The sequence below is a fragment of the Cynoglossus semilaevis genome, chromosome 15 (genome assembly GCF_000523025.1).
Source record: "Cynoglossus semilaevis isolate Cse_v1.0 chromosome 15, Cse_v1.0, whole genome shotgun sequence".
NCBI classification, from domain to species: Eukaryota; Metazoa; Chordata; class Actinopteri; order Pleuronectiformes; family Cynoglossidae; genus Cynoglossus; species Cynoglossus semilaevis.
The window spans coordinates 8369287-8382892 of NC_024321.1; the positions used below are offsets into that span (position 1 = coordinate 8369287).

Consider the following 13606-nt stretch of genomic DNA (forward strand, 5'->3'; position numbering starts at 1 on the left):
ACGTTTTCCTAAATTAAATACCCGTGTGTATGTAAACAAATTGATAGACATATATGTAGCGTATATGCAGATTCCCAGGACTAGGGCGCTAAGAATTTAACTATTTATTTATATTATTTGAGACCATTATTTTGTTGGGGTGGAAATAGCATCCCCACACCTGTTATCAATTAACCTCTCCCACAACTGTTTCTATGGTCTTTTCAGGTCTGTATTTGTTTCGAAAATAGGTAATTTACTTTTACTGAAGTACATTTCGACTCAGGTATTTTACTTTGCTGCATTGGAAAATAACCCGTTATATAGCGAAGGAAATCCTTGACCATATCTCAGCCAGCTCTTTGCTTTCAAATGCAAACAAGGAAATTACTTTATGATGGGATGCCTGGCCAGGCGAACACAGCTGTCGCTGTGGAAACTTCCACATCGACCCTGCGAGAGCATGTGGCGGTGAGTAGAGTATCTGTGCTTTTGCCTGTTTATTGTTGGGTTAAAACATTCATCCGTTAAGCAAAATGTGCCTTAACGATAATGATTTTTTTAGGATCCATCCTGATCACTTAGGTTTTAGTGAAGTAGAGTAGTACCAGAGCAACTAAATAATACAGGTGATTTTAATTTGGTCTAATAATCCAAGAGTTGGTGTCTAATTAATCTAACATGAGAGAATGATGGGTTGTTGTAGCTTAGACTATGACCTTTGGATGGACAGTGATAGCAGTCATTTATGACAGTTGTTTACAGCACAACACTGATTACAGCACAGTTTGTTAATAAGGAATTTCTCAACATTTTCACTGTCATGGATACGTTTGATCTTTGTTTTATTTATTTTTTTCTTATTGTAGTGTTTGAGTTGGATCGTATAATTCAGAATTTGACGCTTTATACCAATTGTGCTTTATAATGTCTTATGGTGTAACTATTCACAGTTCAGACTGAATATAGTACCAGACTGGAATTTGGTTGGTTTAAGTTTCATTTAGTCAGTCATTTATTAAGTGTTCTTTAGTGGCTTGTATAAACGGTCAAATAGATCATAGAATTCTCAACTTATACCACCTGTATTTACAACAAGTTGCATATTGGATGTATAACTTGTCCCTTTTTTTGCAATTTAACGTAACTAAGTAACTTTTACCTAAAGTACATTTTAAATTAAGTACTTTTTACTTTTTTCTGTAGATTTTTAGATGCATTTTTGGAAAAGGTAAAATTTAGATATAGCTAGATGGACCGGAAGACAGAAAAGTGATAGATATAAAACATAAAATGGTAGAACAATAACAAGAGTCATGTTAAACATGATAACACTTTAATGACATTTAATATTGAGGCAGTAAAATACACATTACCATCATCATCTTCACCATCATACCATGTGACACAGACAGAAGCTGATGTGTTTCACAGAGCATCCTTGTATATAAGACACATCAGAGATATTGATTGATTAATCAATTGATTATTGATTAAAATGCTGTTTATATCTGGTTACTACACAAAGCTACAATTTAAAGGAGAAGTACATCGTTTCAGGAAACCCCGTGGTGAAATGTTTTCAGGCCAAAATTAATTGAAAAGTTGAAAGACCTCATCTCACAGGATTATCATCTCTTTTTACAGCCAGGAACCTCCTCACACCAAGTTTAAACCATCTCAGGTTTTACATGTGTAAACGGACATACATAACACCAGTGCATTGTGGATCAGATCACCTAATCTGGATGTCGACAGCAGGCGTAAAAATGTTTATGAAGTAAACACTGGGTTTTATTGACCCTAGGAAATAAAAAACAAATACTTGGAATGGCTCCTGGAGTTGACACCAAGTACAAGCATTCCTTATATTTAATATCATACGTGTAAATAGACCTTGGAAACTAACACCAGGTTTCAATGGTAGTCAGACATTAACACCGGGTATAAATGGGCTTCTGTGGTTGAGAGCTATGTCATTCAGGTTTCCGGAAGCGTGAACAGTTTTATTGTTCTACAAATTCACAGGATTGATTCTCCAAAGAATCACGACCAGAGCCCTGATTCTGGCTCTGTTTATAGTTAGTATATACAGACAAGGAGATCTGGCCCATGTCTTCAGTCTGTAGTCCAGCAGCATGAGGTCTGGCTAAATGCCTTGGCCTCCTCCTAGACATCATCAGGGCCTTTTGTGTCCAGAGGGTAGTAACAGGTGTAGAATCTCTGAACCTGGTTTTCCAGAGAAACATGGAATAATTTCAGAACGTTTAAGATCTTTAGAGCTTCTCAAGAAAACTGGAACCCTTTAAGACACAAAGACCGTTTCCATGAACCCTTTAGGCACTCGGAAGTTACTCCAGGAATAATTTTGGAACTTGGAATTTTGTCAAGTCAATGACCTCAACAAGACTCCAGACCATCTAGGCACCAAACACCCTAGAGTAATTTTCAGAAACATCATTATTGACAACTTCCTTTAAATGTTTCTTCAATGTGAGTGTCTCGTTTAGGCAGCACTTTGATAAATTAAAAAAATATTGTAGGTGATCCTCATGGGGTGAAGCATCTGATGGAAATCTCAGTTTTCCAAGAACCCAAGACCATCTGTAGGATCACAGAAACACTCCAGAAGTTTAAAAAAAAAAACGTTTCCAAAAAAAGTCTAACCAGAGGCCAAGATCCAGACTCCAGAGTTCACATTCAGTCTGAACTAAAAAAAAAAACACAATCAGGTTGTCGTTATTTGACTCCTCTTGGGCAAAGGTGCGAGTCTGGTCAACATGAGCCTCATGACTTGTCATCATAGAGATCCAGTGAAGCCTGGATGTCTGTCATCTCCATTTCACAGACAATGCTGCGAGGAGACATTGAGTTTCTATTAAAGAAGTGACCGCCACCTGGTGAGAAGGAACCAAATAAATGATTATTTAACCCAGTGGAGTTTCGCATTGGTCCAGATCTGACTGTACATAATTATTCTCCTCTGTACTCACTGGTCACTGCAATAGCAATGTCAGCAGGTGTCCTGGGAGTGATCTCAGGATGTGGTGGACTCAGAGGCTCCATGCTGATGGACAGCTGATTGCTTTCACTCAAAGGTGCCCTCTGGCTGCTGGAGGCCTGACTAATGCTAAGACGCTCCACGTCCAACACCACACTGTCCACACAGGGAAGACTTGTCTAAAGGACAGAGGACAGTCATCCAGACTAGATTCAGAGTAGTGACATCATCGATCATGTGACCCACTGAAGACACTAGTACTGACTCACCATGATGCCCAGAGCTTTGAGAATATTGAGTTTACACATTGGACATGTGCAGTGTTCATGAAGCCACGGGTCTACGCACACTTTGTGGAAGACATGTCTGCAAAGAAGTAGAGAAACAAGGTCTATAACTGAACCTGGTCCAAAACCTAAACCTGCATGTCTCAATATGAAGAAGCATTTGCTTGAGCCTAAAGCAGCACCCGTCTACATCTGAACAAACATCTGTCTTAAGTTGGAGACTTACTTGCATGGCAGAATCCTGACCACGTCATTCAGCTGGTATGCTTCTATGCAGACAGCACAGTGATTAAAGTCCGGATCAGTCTCCTGAAAGAACATGGAGAAAAGAATATAGAGTGCTGGGTACTCTGGTGTTCAGGTGGTGGTCTCAGGCTTGTCATAGTACTGTCATGGATGATCACATCGCTAAATACAGTTTTGAGAATAACCCTAACCCTTGCAATGATAATAGCCACCAATGACATCAGGAAAAAAGCGGTTCATGGGAAAATAGCTGATTCAGAGACTCATTTGAAGGATACGCCGAACCAAGGACAAGCTTTGAAATACGTTCACAATCCCTAGAGATCTACTGCTAATGACTACCTTTGTAAATTATTAAGTGTCCAGTAAATATTTATTTTGGTGTAAACAGGAAGTGATAGAGACTTAGGGTACATCCCTGTAAATGTAGAGGGACATCCTTTTTTACCTTATCTCCTTTCTTCACTGTTCTTGTTGTCAACTTGCCGATGGCCTTCTTTGCTGCATCATCAAGTCGACGCTAAGACACACAAAAGAGAATAAAAAATACGGAGAATAAGTATCTGAGGACAAACACTAAATCCATATAACAGAAGGTTGAATCTAATTCTACTCATGTTTACATTATTGGTCAGGATAGGAACTTTAGCATAACGGTTTCTGACCCCTCTGTCAGCAGATATCCACCTACTTGATATTCTTAAAGAAAAAGTATTTTTTAATGAACCATCAGTATCGTGAGAAAAAAAAAAGCAAATTGGTTCTGCAAGTAAAATAGCAACACTACAGATTTATAACTATTAAAGTAGATGTTCAGTTTTTTCAAGTCTTTCAAGATTGGTCTTGGTTAGACAGGGAGAGGAGAGGAGGTAAGTGGGGAAGGAGTCACAGATTCATGACTTCAGCACATTTGCGTCATTAAATATTAAGAAATATTCGGACTCATCTGAATATCATCAGACTTGGAAAAAGAGATTTTAATATGTCAAACTATTTGCTACTACTACTATTTACTTGTGTCCTGATTTATTAGCCTAATAACATATTTTATGTGATATATACACTTGTTTATTATAGCCCAGTATATGAAACTGTTTTTATCAAACTGTTAGCTTATAGGAGGCTGACTGTGAATCACTAGACGATAGAGTTGTTGAAAGGCTCAGGACAACAGTTTCTGTAAGAACAGACCATTGATTGAATTCCATTGCAGTCTTTTCATTTAATATCAGCCTAGGGTCAGGACAACAGCGTGTGAGCATGTTTATTAGACTGTCAGCTGTCTGCATTTCACTGTGTTGTTTCTTAAAAACACATGACAACCTCAGTGAACTGACATCTCGAGTGCTGAAGTCAAAGGATGAAGAAGAAGAAAAAAAATCAACGTAAGCAGCATCAGATACTTTAGACATTAGATACAGACTTTTTGCATGTTTACTTCTGTGTCTTTTGGAACCAGAACAGCAAAATCTAACTGCACTGGAATAAAAACAGTCATAAATGTATTTTACAAAGGCAATAAACATTAAGTTCTCCAGTCAATTTTATAACAGAGAACTCAACAGGAAAGAACACAACACACAGCTTTGGGACATCTGTTTTCAGCCCTACATTTCTGACACTTAATCACCATACGCCACCTTCCTAATGTGCTATCCATTATCATAATAAATTCAATAAACGACAGTCCAGACAACCTCCAGCTCAAAGAGCATACCACTGTCTCCACTAAAAACATAGTTGTCCAAACAAAAACAGGCAGATGATGACATAAACAAACTCAATGTTACTAAGTCTAGTAGAAGTCTAGTACATTCTCTAAATATTTTTGAGAACTTACAGGAAATCTTTTCTTAGAGTCTTAGATTTGGGTTCCCATTTCTGACCAATTAAAAAGCAAAGCTAGTTTCAATTCAGCTTTGAGCACATTTTTAGTGTAAAAATGAAAAGTGTAAATGACTTTGCCAACATACTACCTGACTGCGGTCCCTGGCACTGGTGTAGCGGATCTTCTGGATAAAATAGAAGATGAGCCAGGCAGATGAAATGATCATCAGGACAATGAAAGAGATGGAGACAAAGACGAGTGAGCCTCGGTTGATGTTCTTTGTGGGACCACGTTGCCCCACTACTACAGAAACCAGGACTGTCAGGTTCCGGTCCAAGTGAGCCAGAATTTCTTTTCCGTAGGCCTCTGTGATCATCACCGCCACAGTGTCACCAGTACCTGCACAAAACAAGACTTTCTGTTTAGTTGTGGGCAATCATTGCCTTTCCTTGTTTTTCAAACTTACAGTACTAATTAAACATTTGGAGACAGAACTCTATAGGACAAAAGATCAGTTTTTAAGTTTGTCACCACCCCCTGCAGGGGAGGAAGAGGGTGTGCGTTATGTAAGGGGTAATTGTCTCGCTTTCTGATTTTTAAACCAAATGTTGTAATTGTGGCCTTCTTAATGAAATGTAAATCAAATAGTCCTCTTAGAAGTCAAATCAGAATGTGGAACTAGCAGAATAAACAGGAAGAAATCCACCCCCTCCCTTTTTCACACAGTAACAAAAACACTTTAACATCTTCTCCTGAGTTTCAGTGGCACTTGCAGATAAGTCATTTGCACTGACACTTTTTGAATGTCTTATCAGCTGCTGTTAGCTCAGGTCTATCAAGTTGGTTGACTCCTGATACCTGAGAACATGTAAATGCAGGCTGTAGCTCACAGTCGGATCAGCTGTGAAGTGAAGATCAGACATGTTTACGACAGAAACACTGCCAGGGGCTGGATGTGTTCTCTCTTTGATCAGTTTTACTCAGCTATGGTCCGTTTACAGGCAGAGCTGTTCAAGATCATCTGTGGTCTACTGAGCTTGAACAAATTATACATACACCATAATGGCCGCACATGATAAAGTTGTTTTGATACAAATTTTAACTAAAGTTCAGTCACTTTTCTTACAGATTTTGATGTGAAAAATTCACCTTTTTTGAGCAGTTTTTTCTGTGTTCTGCATTTCTCATATCACTCATCCATCGTCCATCACTCATCTCAACAGCTGCTCCATGCTCTTTGTTCACAAAGCCAGAAAATTAAAACAAATACCAGTAAACTGCAGACAATATTCTTAACCAAGACTCGCCCCGATCAGGGGAGGAGTCGCCATATTGTTGTCGTTTGATAAATCTGTGCTGAGTCATATAACTTTATATTGGCTCAGCGATCTTGCGTGATTATAATTTAACTATTGCATGCAAGTCTGAGACCGACAAACTGTAGCTTTATGTGAGACATGTTCAGACCAGTGTCCACCTTTGTGGGGCTCAGTTTCTGGTGGGTGAGGCAGAGGAAGTCAAGATTCCTGAGCTGTGTGTAAACATGCTGAGACAGGAGAAACTGCTTCATCCAACAACAGATTTTTAGTTGCTTTGGAAACCCTGTTAGACAATCTTGTCATTTTATAAACTTTTTACTTTCGGGAAATTCAACTGCCTCGCTGCACACAAAATGTGTTGACCCCCAACAGACTCGGAACAGAACGGTAATTTTAATATTTTCTGACCTCTCTGTTCCCAACAGACAGCAGCAAACCAGCAGGTCCAGTGACCTTGTCTGCTAAAAATGCTGATTCTCTCTATAGACTTTGGCATGAACAGTATGCTGTTTCGCAGCATTGGTTTCCTGCAGAAAAGTTACGGATGGGTCAGGTTTAATGAATTTATAATAACTGATATTGATACCTCATACTAATGCTGATATTTATCAACACTGTTATTTGTACTCTTTGTGTTAAGACATTATTGAGCTGGGCCACCATCTTATTCTTTCTAACAGTTGTTAGGTATTCAATACTGGCAGTGCCATGAACCTCAGAGGTGGTGTCATTATTTCATGTTTGCTACGAACCAACAGTTAAACACTTCCTGTTGAAAAATCAGTACTTCCTGTCTTTGACATTCAATGTCTTACGCACAAAGACACACAGACACAGCTCAATGACCTGTTCTAGTCTATATTTAGAAGTTGACATCGATCTGCAAAGAAATCACTGCTCTTTTGCTCTCTCTCTCTCTCTCTCACAAACACAGACACACACACACACACACACACACACACACACACCCTGTAGTGTCAGCACTCTGTGACCTTCATTGTTTATAATACTTTGCCCTCGGAAATATTACAGTGACACCAGGCCTGGTTGTGATGTCACAGTGATGTCACTAACCTTCATGTCCCATTTTGACCGTCTTGTCCGTAGAGTTGTTGTAGATGAGGACGGCGCTGGCGTTGAATGCTGTGGCCTTCAGGATCTTCTCTTTGAAGGTGCAGTTTCCTCTCTGCAACAGTGCTACCCACTGGACACCACGGGGGGGAACCAAAAAGCGAGTGTTGGGGTCACAGCCCTGCCGGTCCACCACTGACGAGACAAAGAGGTAAATTCTCTAACTTTGAACAAACTAAACTAAAAAAACACAAGTTAGCTCTGTGTCAACCAGATATTTTTTTCTGTCAGGTGTACACTCTCTCACCTCCATTATGTGGTGTTGGTGCAATGACCACACCCCTTGTGTCCACCTTGGGTGAGTTCTGTCCATATGTCCCGTCATCACTGCTCATCACATGGACAGTGTGTCCTCGTGCATCCAGCACCGTGGTGTTCACTGTGGCACCGACGAACTCCTCTGACACCATGTTTCTGTCAGAACGAGCTGCAGCGACAGAGTCCATCAGCACCACAACCAGAACCAGGACCAGGACTTGGAGGTAGGACATGGGTTGACAGGTGCACCTCAAGGATGCCATGACGTTGTCTTTACATCAAAACTGTTGACGGACAAAAGAAATTAGATTAAGATAAGACGAGTACAGTAACATACATACGCTCAACTCCAAACGATGTTTGTGTCTCAGCTGTATCTTTTGTTCTAACATGTTTTTATAACACCAGCAGCTGACATTAGGACAGGTGAAAGTGCACCGTTCATCAAATGGCCACATATGAAGACAAACAACAATTCAACCTAAAAAAAACAAGAAAACACATACTATAGTGGAAAACATAGAGCTGAGGCTTAGAATAGCAACAGTTGTATTCATTTTAAGACTCCTGAACCAGTGGTTCAGTGTCAGTCTCATGTCTTAGCCTCTGCAGTTTTTTCTTTGCCCCTAAAACTTTACCATCATTTTACACAAATACTGTAGTGTTGTGTTGTGTATGTTATGGTCTATATCGACGATTACATCCAAAAAAGTTGATTATATTTATTGATTGCACTTTGTGTATTTTGACTGGATGAGAAAATGTAATTTTTTTTTCTTTTTTGTCTTACACTATACTCTAAATTCCTATGTGTGTTTGACTATATTTACATGCATGGCTAAAGGAAGTGTTTTGATGTTTTAAAACATTAACCCCTCCCAGCCTGTGAGAGGATGTATGTGCAGCTGTAGCCTTTCGGCTCTACATATTCTTAATCCTACTACCTGGAAATATGTTCAACAAAAACAAAGAAAATATTTTTTGGAAAGACATGAAACAGAAGTCAATCACAGAAGACTGCTTGTGGCTAGCCTGCTATGTTTTGCACAATTTCTTGGTTCTGCGGGACTGTTTACCAACCTACTTGCAATAGTGTAAAAACGATCCAATTTCTTTTTCATTTTGACATTTTAAACAATAGAAATTTACATTGACATTTGTCTGAAATCACATCAACTGTCCACTGCTAGGTTATGCTCACTGGCCGGATTTTTAAAATGATTTTATAGTTCGTTTTTCAGAGAATTCTTGCATGTTATACTTCTGAGGTTATAACGCTACAATTGCCCTTGTTCTAGTGTACAAGCAAGTCAAAGAGGAACTAGATGTGTGGCCATGTGCCAGCTTTACATTTTGCTGCAGCAGTTACATAGTCGTAGATGTAACTATGTATATATCCATAGATAAATAAATATACCGATACTTGAAACTGTTTTTCAATCACTTATAGCAATAATGCTGTTATGGTTTACGATCTCAATCACTACACTTGGTTTTCAACAACGTAAGGTTTATTTTACACTTTACAATTCCATTCAGTGTGATATATATATACTCCTAAATTCCCCCCTTGTCTGGAACGCAATACCTCTTTTAACGCGTCAACGGTTCCTGAAATATTTTTAAAAAATACAATATATCTGAATGCCCCAATCTTGAAATGTCTGTTCACCATTTGCCTATTTGCTTCGTACATACGTTTACCTGTGGTTCCAGTCTATTCCTGGACGCCTCGTCTTTGTTTTTCCTGGATTAGTTGTCCTCTGTCTGTCCACAGGTCTATCCTGTCTTCCAGTGTATCTCCGTATCAACGTCCTCTATGAAGACGAATTCCTAGGTTTAGACCCTCGTCTCCTTCCGCAGTTGCAAGACCTAAACACGTCTGTCCTTACAGTCCCCGCTCTATGGACGGATGACGGACAGATAGATTTGTCCCGGGTTGGTGGACAGACCCGGGATAAACATGGGTTAAAGGCGGATCATCATCATGACTCAGTGTTTACCGTCGCTTTGTTTCATCGTGTCACCATTGCTGCTCTTCAAACCCCGGTCTGTCCTCCAGTAAGTGTCCCGGTAAATATTCTCCAAAAATGCTCGGTTAATTTCCTGTTGTACGTCGCCTCCGCTGATGCCGTGGTTTAGCGTTTGTGTGGGTTTGGACTCTGCAGATGATCAAGTCCCGTCTCTCCATTAGAGACGAACTGGGCCTGCGCACAACAGCAGCACGGGGAGGTGGGAAAGGGGGGCGCGTGTCCCTCACACAAGTCTGTCTTCACGTATAACGAACGTGATTTGGAACGAGTGTCGCGATAACTTTGGAGAAACCGTTAGTTGAGAGACAGACATTTCAACTGGCAGTTTCGAGTTTTAACAATTTGACCGTGTGTTTATCCACATAGTAAAATACATGTAAACATCTATACATTGATTATGCTCAATTTTATTTATCTTTCTGAATAAATAGACATATTAGATTGAATTTGGAGAACGCAAAAGTGCAGGTAAAAGTCAACAGACGAGGATGAGAGGATTTACAGCGTCTTTAAAATACCACACTGTAGAAATTATTACAAAATCAACAGAAGACAATACAAATGTTACATTATCCCTTTTCCCACATATTTTGAAGTGTCTGTCATTGGCATTGTGCAAAATGTGCAATACTTGAAAACAAAATTTGAGAAGACTCTCACACACAGTTACAGTAGAAAATTGAAAACAATAGAAGACATTGAAAATGGTTTTGCGCCCCCCTCCCACCGCCTCCTGCTCCTCCTTAAAACAAAGTGGAACCTCATGAGACTTCTCCAAACAGCTGAGTAAAAGAAAGTGAAAGTGAATTATTTGTCAGTGTGACACAGCACACCACTGCACACACAATGAAATCTGACCTGTGCTTTTAACCCATCACCAAAGTGAACAGGGTGTGGGGACGGTGCCTTGCTCAGAGCACCTCAGTGGTAACTTGGCAGCTGGTGGACTCAAACCTGAAGTCCGCTTCCATAAGCACTAAACCACCACTGCCCCCATAAAGCAGTCTTCTGAGTGTATGTAATCCAGAAAAAAGTTGGATTTAACATTAACAAAAAACAAAGCCAATGCAGCGTTAGACAAAATGTTAGACATACAGTATATCATATTATACCCAGTTTTACACCATGAAAAATGAATCACCTATCATCCAAAGCAGACAGAGCTGTTGTAGTCTTTGCAGGATTTTTATATCTAGAAATGTTGACATCTACAGCTATATCTAGGCTTTATAAAAATGAAGGCCTTATAAGGTAGCAAGTGTCACAGTTACATACTGTAGAAACATTTTTTTACCATGACAGTATTTGTTTGTTCAGTAATTTGGTAAAGTGATTCAGTGATATTCAGCGTTCAGTGTGGGTGTATTTACAGCTTACTATAAGTGTTCTGCTGAAACAAACAGGAAATAGTTTATCAGCTCTTACCAACACCATGTCCATCAACAACCAAACCCACACCCGGCCCTGATGCTGTTTCATTTTAGTCAGACTCACTGCTGGTCGCTGTTCTCTGAATTGGGCTCAAGAGACTTCAGTTTTACAGACACATCTGGATCCAATCACACGGTGGAAGGAGGAGAAGAAGGGAGGAGGGTCATTTCTGCAGGTCTTGAATTAAACACAGGAACGGGAAACCTTTCTAGCTGAAAACAAAAGAGACGTAGCAGAAGAAGAGCAAAAATGTGGACTTCAAAAATGCTGGTCTTCATCACAGTAATGTCTCTCTTATGTGGAGCTACAGTGTCTTTGAATTCTTCTGAACACCAGTGCTCGGGGATGTCTTTCCGTAAGTGCACTTCTCGTCTTTCCTGTGGGCATGCAGACGTGTAGAGACATTACAAATTTTGCAGCTATGCATGAACATTAGTGTGTTTGACAACTTTTCAGTTACAGCATCATATGCCTTTAATTGTTTATTGCTTTATCTTTCCATTAGACAGTGTTTTAGAAACCCAAAAATATGCATTGAATGATTTGGATCTTTGTGACACACTAAACCAGGCAGATATAAACTTAAAATAAGCTTTAAAACCAAAACATGTTATGTTCTGTATGGGACTGATTTGGTTTTGGTTCTGGTACATGCAGGTCTGCGGGCATTCAAACTCATGACTTCCTGTAACGTCACAACCTTAACGGAGAGGCATCTGAAGGAAATCCAGGCACCACCCACGACACGTTACCTGCCACTCTTGTACCTGGTGGCATTTGTAATAGGTTTCCCATCAAACCTGCTGGCTCTCTGGGTTCTGGTGTTCCGAACTAAACCCCAGCCTTCCACCATACTGCTCATCAACCTGACATTAGCCGATGTGCTGCTGTTGCTGGTGTTGCCATTTCGTATTGTATACCATTTTCGAGGGAATCACTGGAGTCTGGGGGAACCATTCTGTCGTTTTGTTATTGCCGCATTTTATGGCAATATGTATGGATCTGTGGTGTGTTTGGCTTGCATAGCTCTGGACCGATACATTGCACTGGTTCACCCGTTCAATGCTAAGGTGTTGCGCAGCCGGCGGACATCTTTGTACATGACAGCTGTAGTTTGGGTAGTGGTTCTGGCTGCAATGCTTCCCCTGCTAATGTCACAGCAGACATATATATTGGACGAGCTTCATATCACCACCTGCCACGATGCCCTTCCTGAAGAAGAGCAGGAGAATTATTTCCTGCCATACTTTGCTACTTTGTTCTCTATCTGTTTCCTGTTGCCCTTCATGATTGTTATATTCTGTTACTGTAGTGTGTTGCGCACCCTGCTAGCTGAAGGCAAGCGATATGGTCACGCTATTCGAGTGACAGTACTTATTTTGCTTGTCTTTACTGTATGCCTCCTACCCAGTAATGTTCTCCTCCTCCTCACTTACTCAGACAACTTCCTCGAAGGAGATGGGGAGGACATCTATGTCCCGTATATGATAAGCTTATCAGTTAGCACCTTCAACAGTGTGATTGACCCGTTCATCTTCTACTATGTGTCACCAGAATTTAGGGGAAAAGTGCACAATGCACTCAGCTGCAGTAATATCTCAGACACCACAACAGCTTCTGCAAACAATGTGTCATCTTCGGCAGTGTCATCCTCTGGCTTAAGGTCAAAAGGAACCCTGCTGTCCGAGCTAGGTCAGCGGGGAGCTTCACAGACGGAGTGAAGAGAAGAAGTCAGAACAAGTCCATGTGAGTCACTGTCAGAGAAGAACAGCTGATCGCCTTGCCTTTTACATGGGCATAAAAACTAAGTTATTGGTTGACTGGTTGGCTGTGTGATGCCACTCTTATAGACTGTTGGTTCAGAACAGAGAACTGAATACAAAAACTTGACCTTTATTTTGACTTGAAGAACAAAATCTTAAGAAAAAGAACAAAAAATGACTTTCCTATATTTTTTACCTTCTTTATTATTTTATTTCTTTGTAATATTTTATTTTATTTTGCTGAGATATTGTCACAGTTCTTCCCTATATTTTATGCATTAAAATTTCTGATTGAAATATTTCATATGATTTCACGGGTAGTTTATATAT

The 13606-nt window shown here is 40.0% G+C and overlaps 2 protein-coding genes and 1 long non-coding RNA gene across 5 annotated transcripts; 2 read left to right on the top strand and 1 right to left on the bottom strand.

Annotated features, from left to right (window-relative positions):
* Positions 1 to 300: 300 nt before the first annotated feature.
* Positions 301 to 8163, top strand: LOC107989610 (uncharacterized). The gene is made up of 3 exons (XR_001761185.2): positions 301 to 450; positions 7768 to 7942; positions 8023 to 8163. It is a non-coding gene; the product is annotated as an uncharacterized LOC107989610 (long non-coding RNA).
* Positions 1299 to 10251, bottom strand: rnf130 (ring finger protein 130). 3 transcript variants are annotated; one of them, XM_008326803.3, is made up of 10 exons: positions 10053 to 10250; positions 9754 to 9951; positions 8039 to 8333; positions 7735 to 7926; positions 5487 to 5740; positions 3962 to 4033; positions 3494 to 3576; positions 3250 to 3346; positions 2973 to 3159; positions 1299 to 2876 (listed from the first exon to the last, which is right to left on the bottom strand). In XM_008326803.3, the coding sequence occupies exons 3-10, from the start codon at positions 8310 to 8312 to the stop codon at positions 2767 to 2769; spliced, it is 1269 nt and encodes a 422-aa protein (XP_008325025.1). In that variant the 5' UTR covers positions 8313 to 8333; positions 9754 to 9951; positions 10053 to 10250; the 3' UTR covers positions 1299 to 2766. The 3 variants fall into 3 exon arrangements, with proteins under 3 accessions (XP_008325025.1, XP_008325024.1, XP_008325026.1); XM_008326802.3 differs by having other exon boundaries at positions 9748 to 10251; XM_008326804.3 differs by having other exon boundaries at positions 5490 to 5740; positions 9754 to 10248.
* A 701-nt stretch (positions 10252 to 10952) lies between these two features.
* si:ch211-132p1.2 (F2R like thrombin or trypsin receptor 3) lies at positions 10953 to 13560 on the top strand. The gene is made up of 2 exons (XM_008326805.3): positions 10953 to 11868; positions 12171 to 13560. Exons 1-2 carry the CDS (start codon positions 11763 to 11765, stop codon positions 13232 to 13234), a joined length of 1170 nt encoding a protein of 389 aa, XP_008325027.1. The 5' UTR covers positions 10953 to 11762; the 3' UTR covers positions 13235 to 13560.
* The last annotated feature ends 46 nt before the right edge of the window (positions 13561 to 13606 follow it).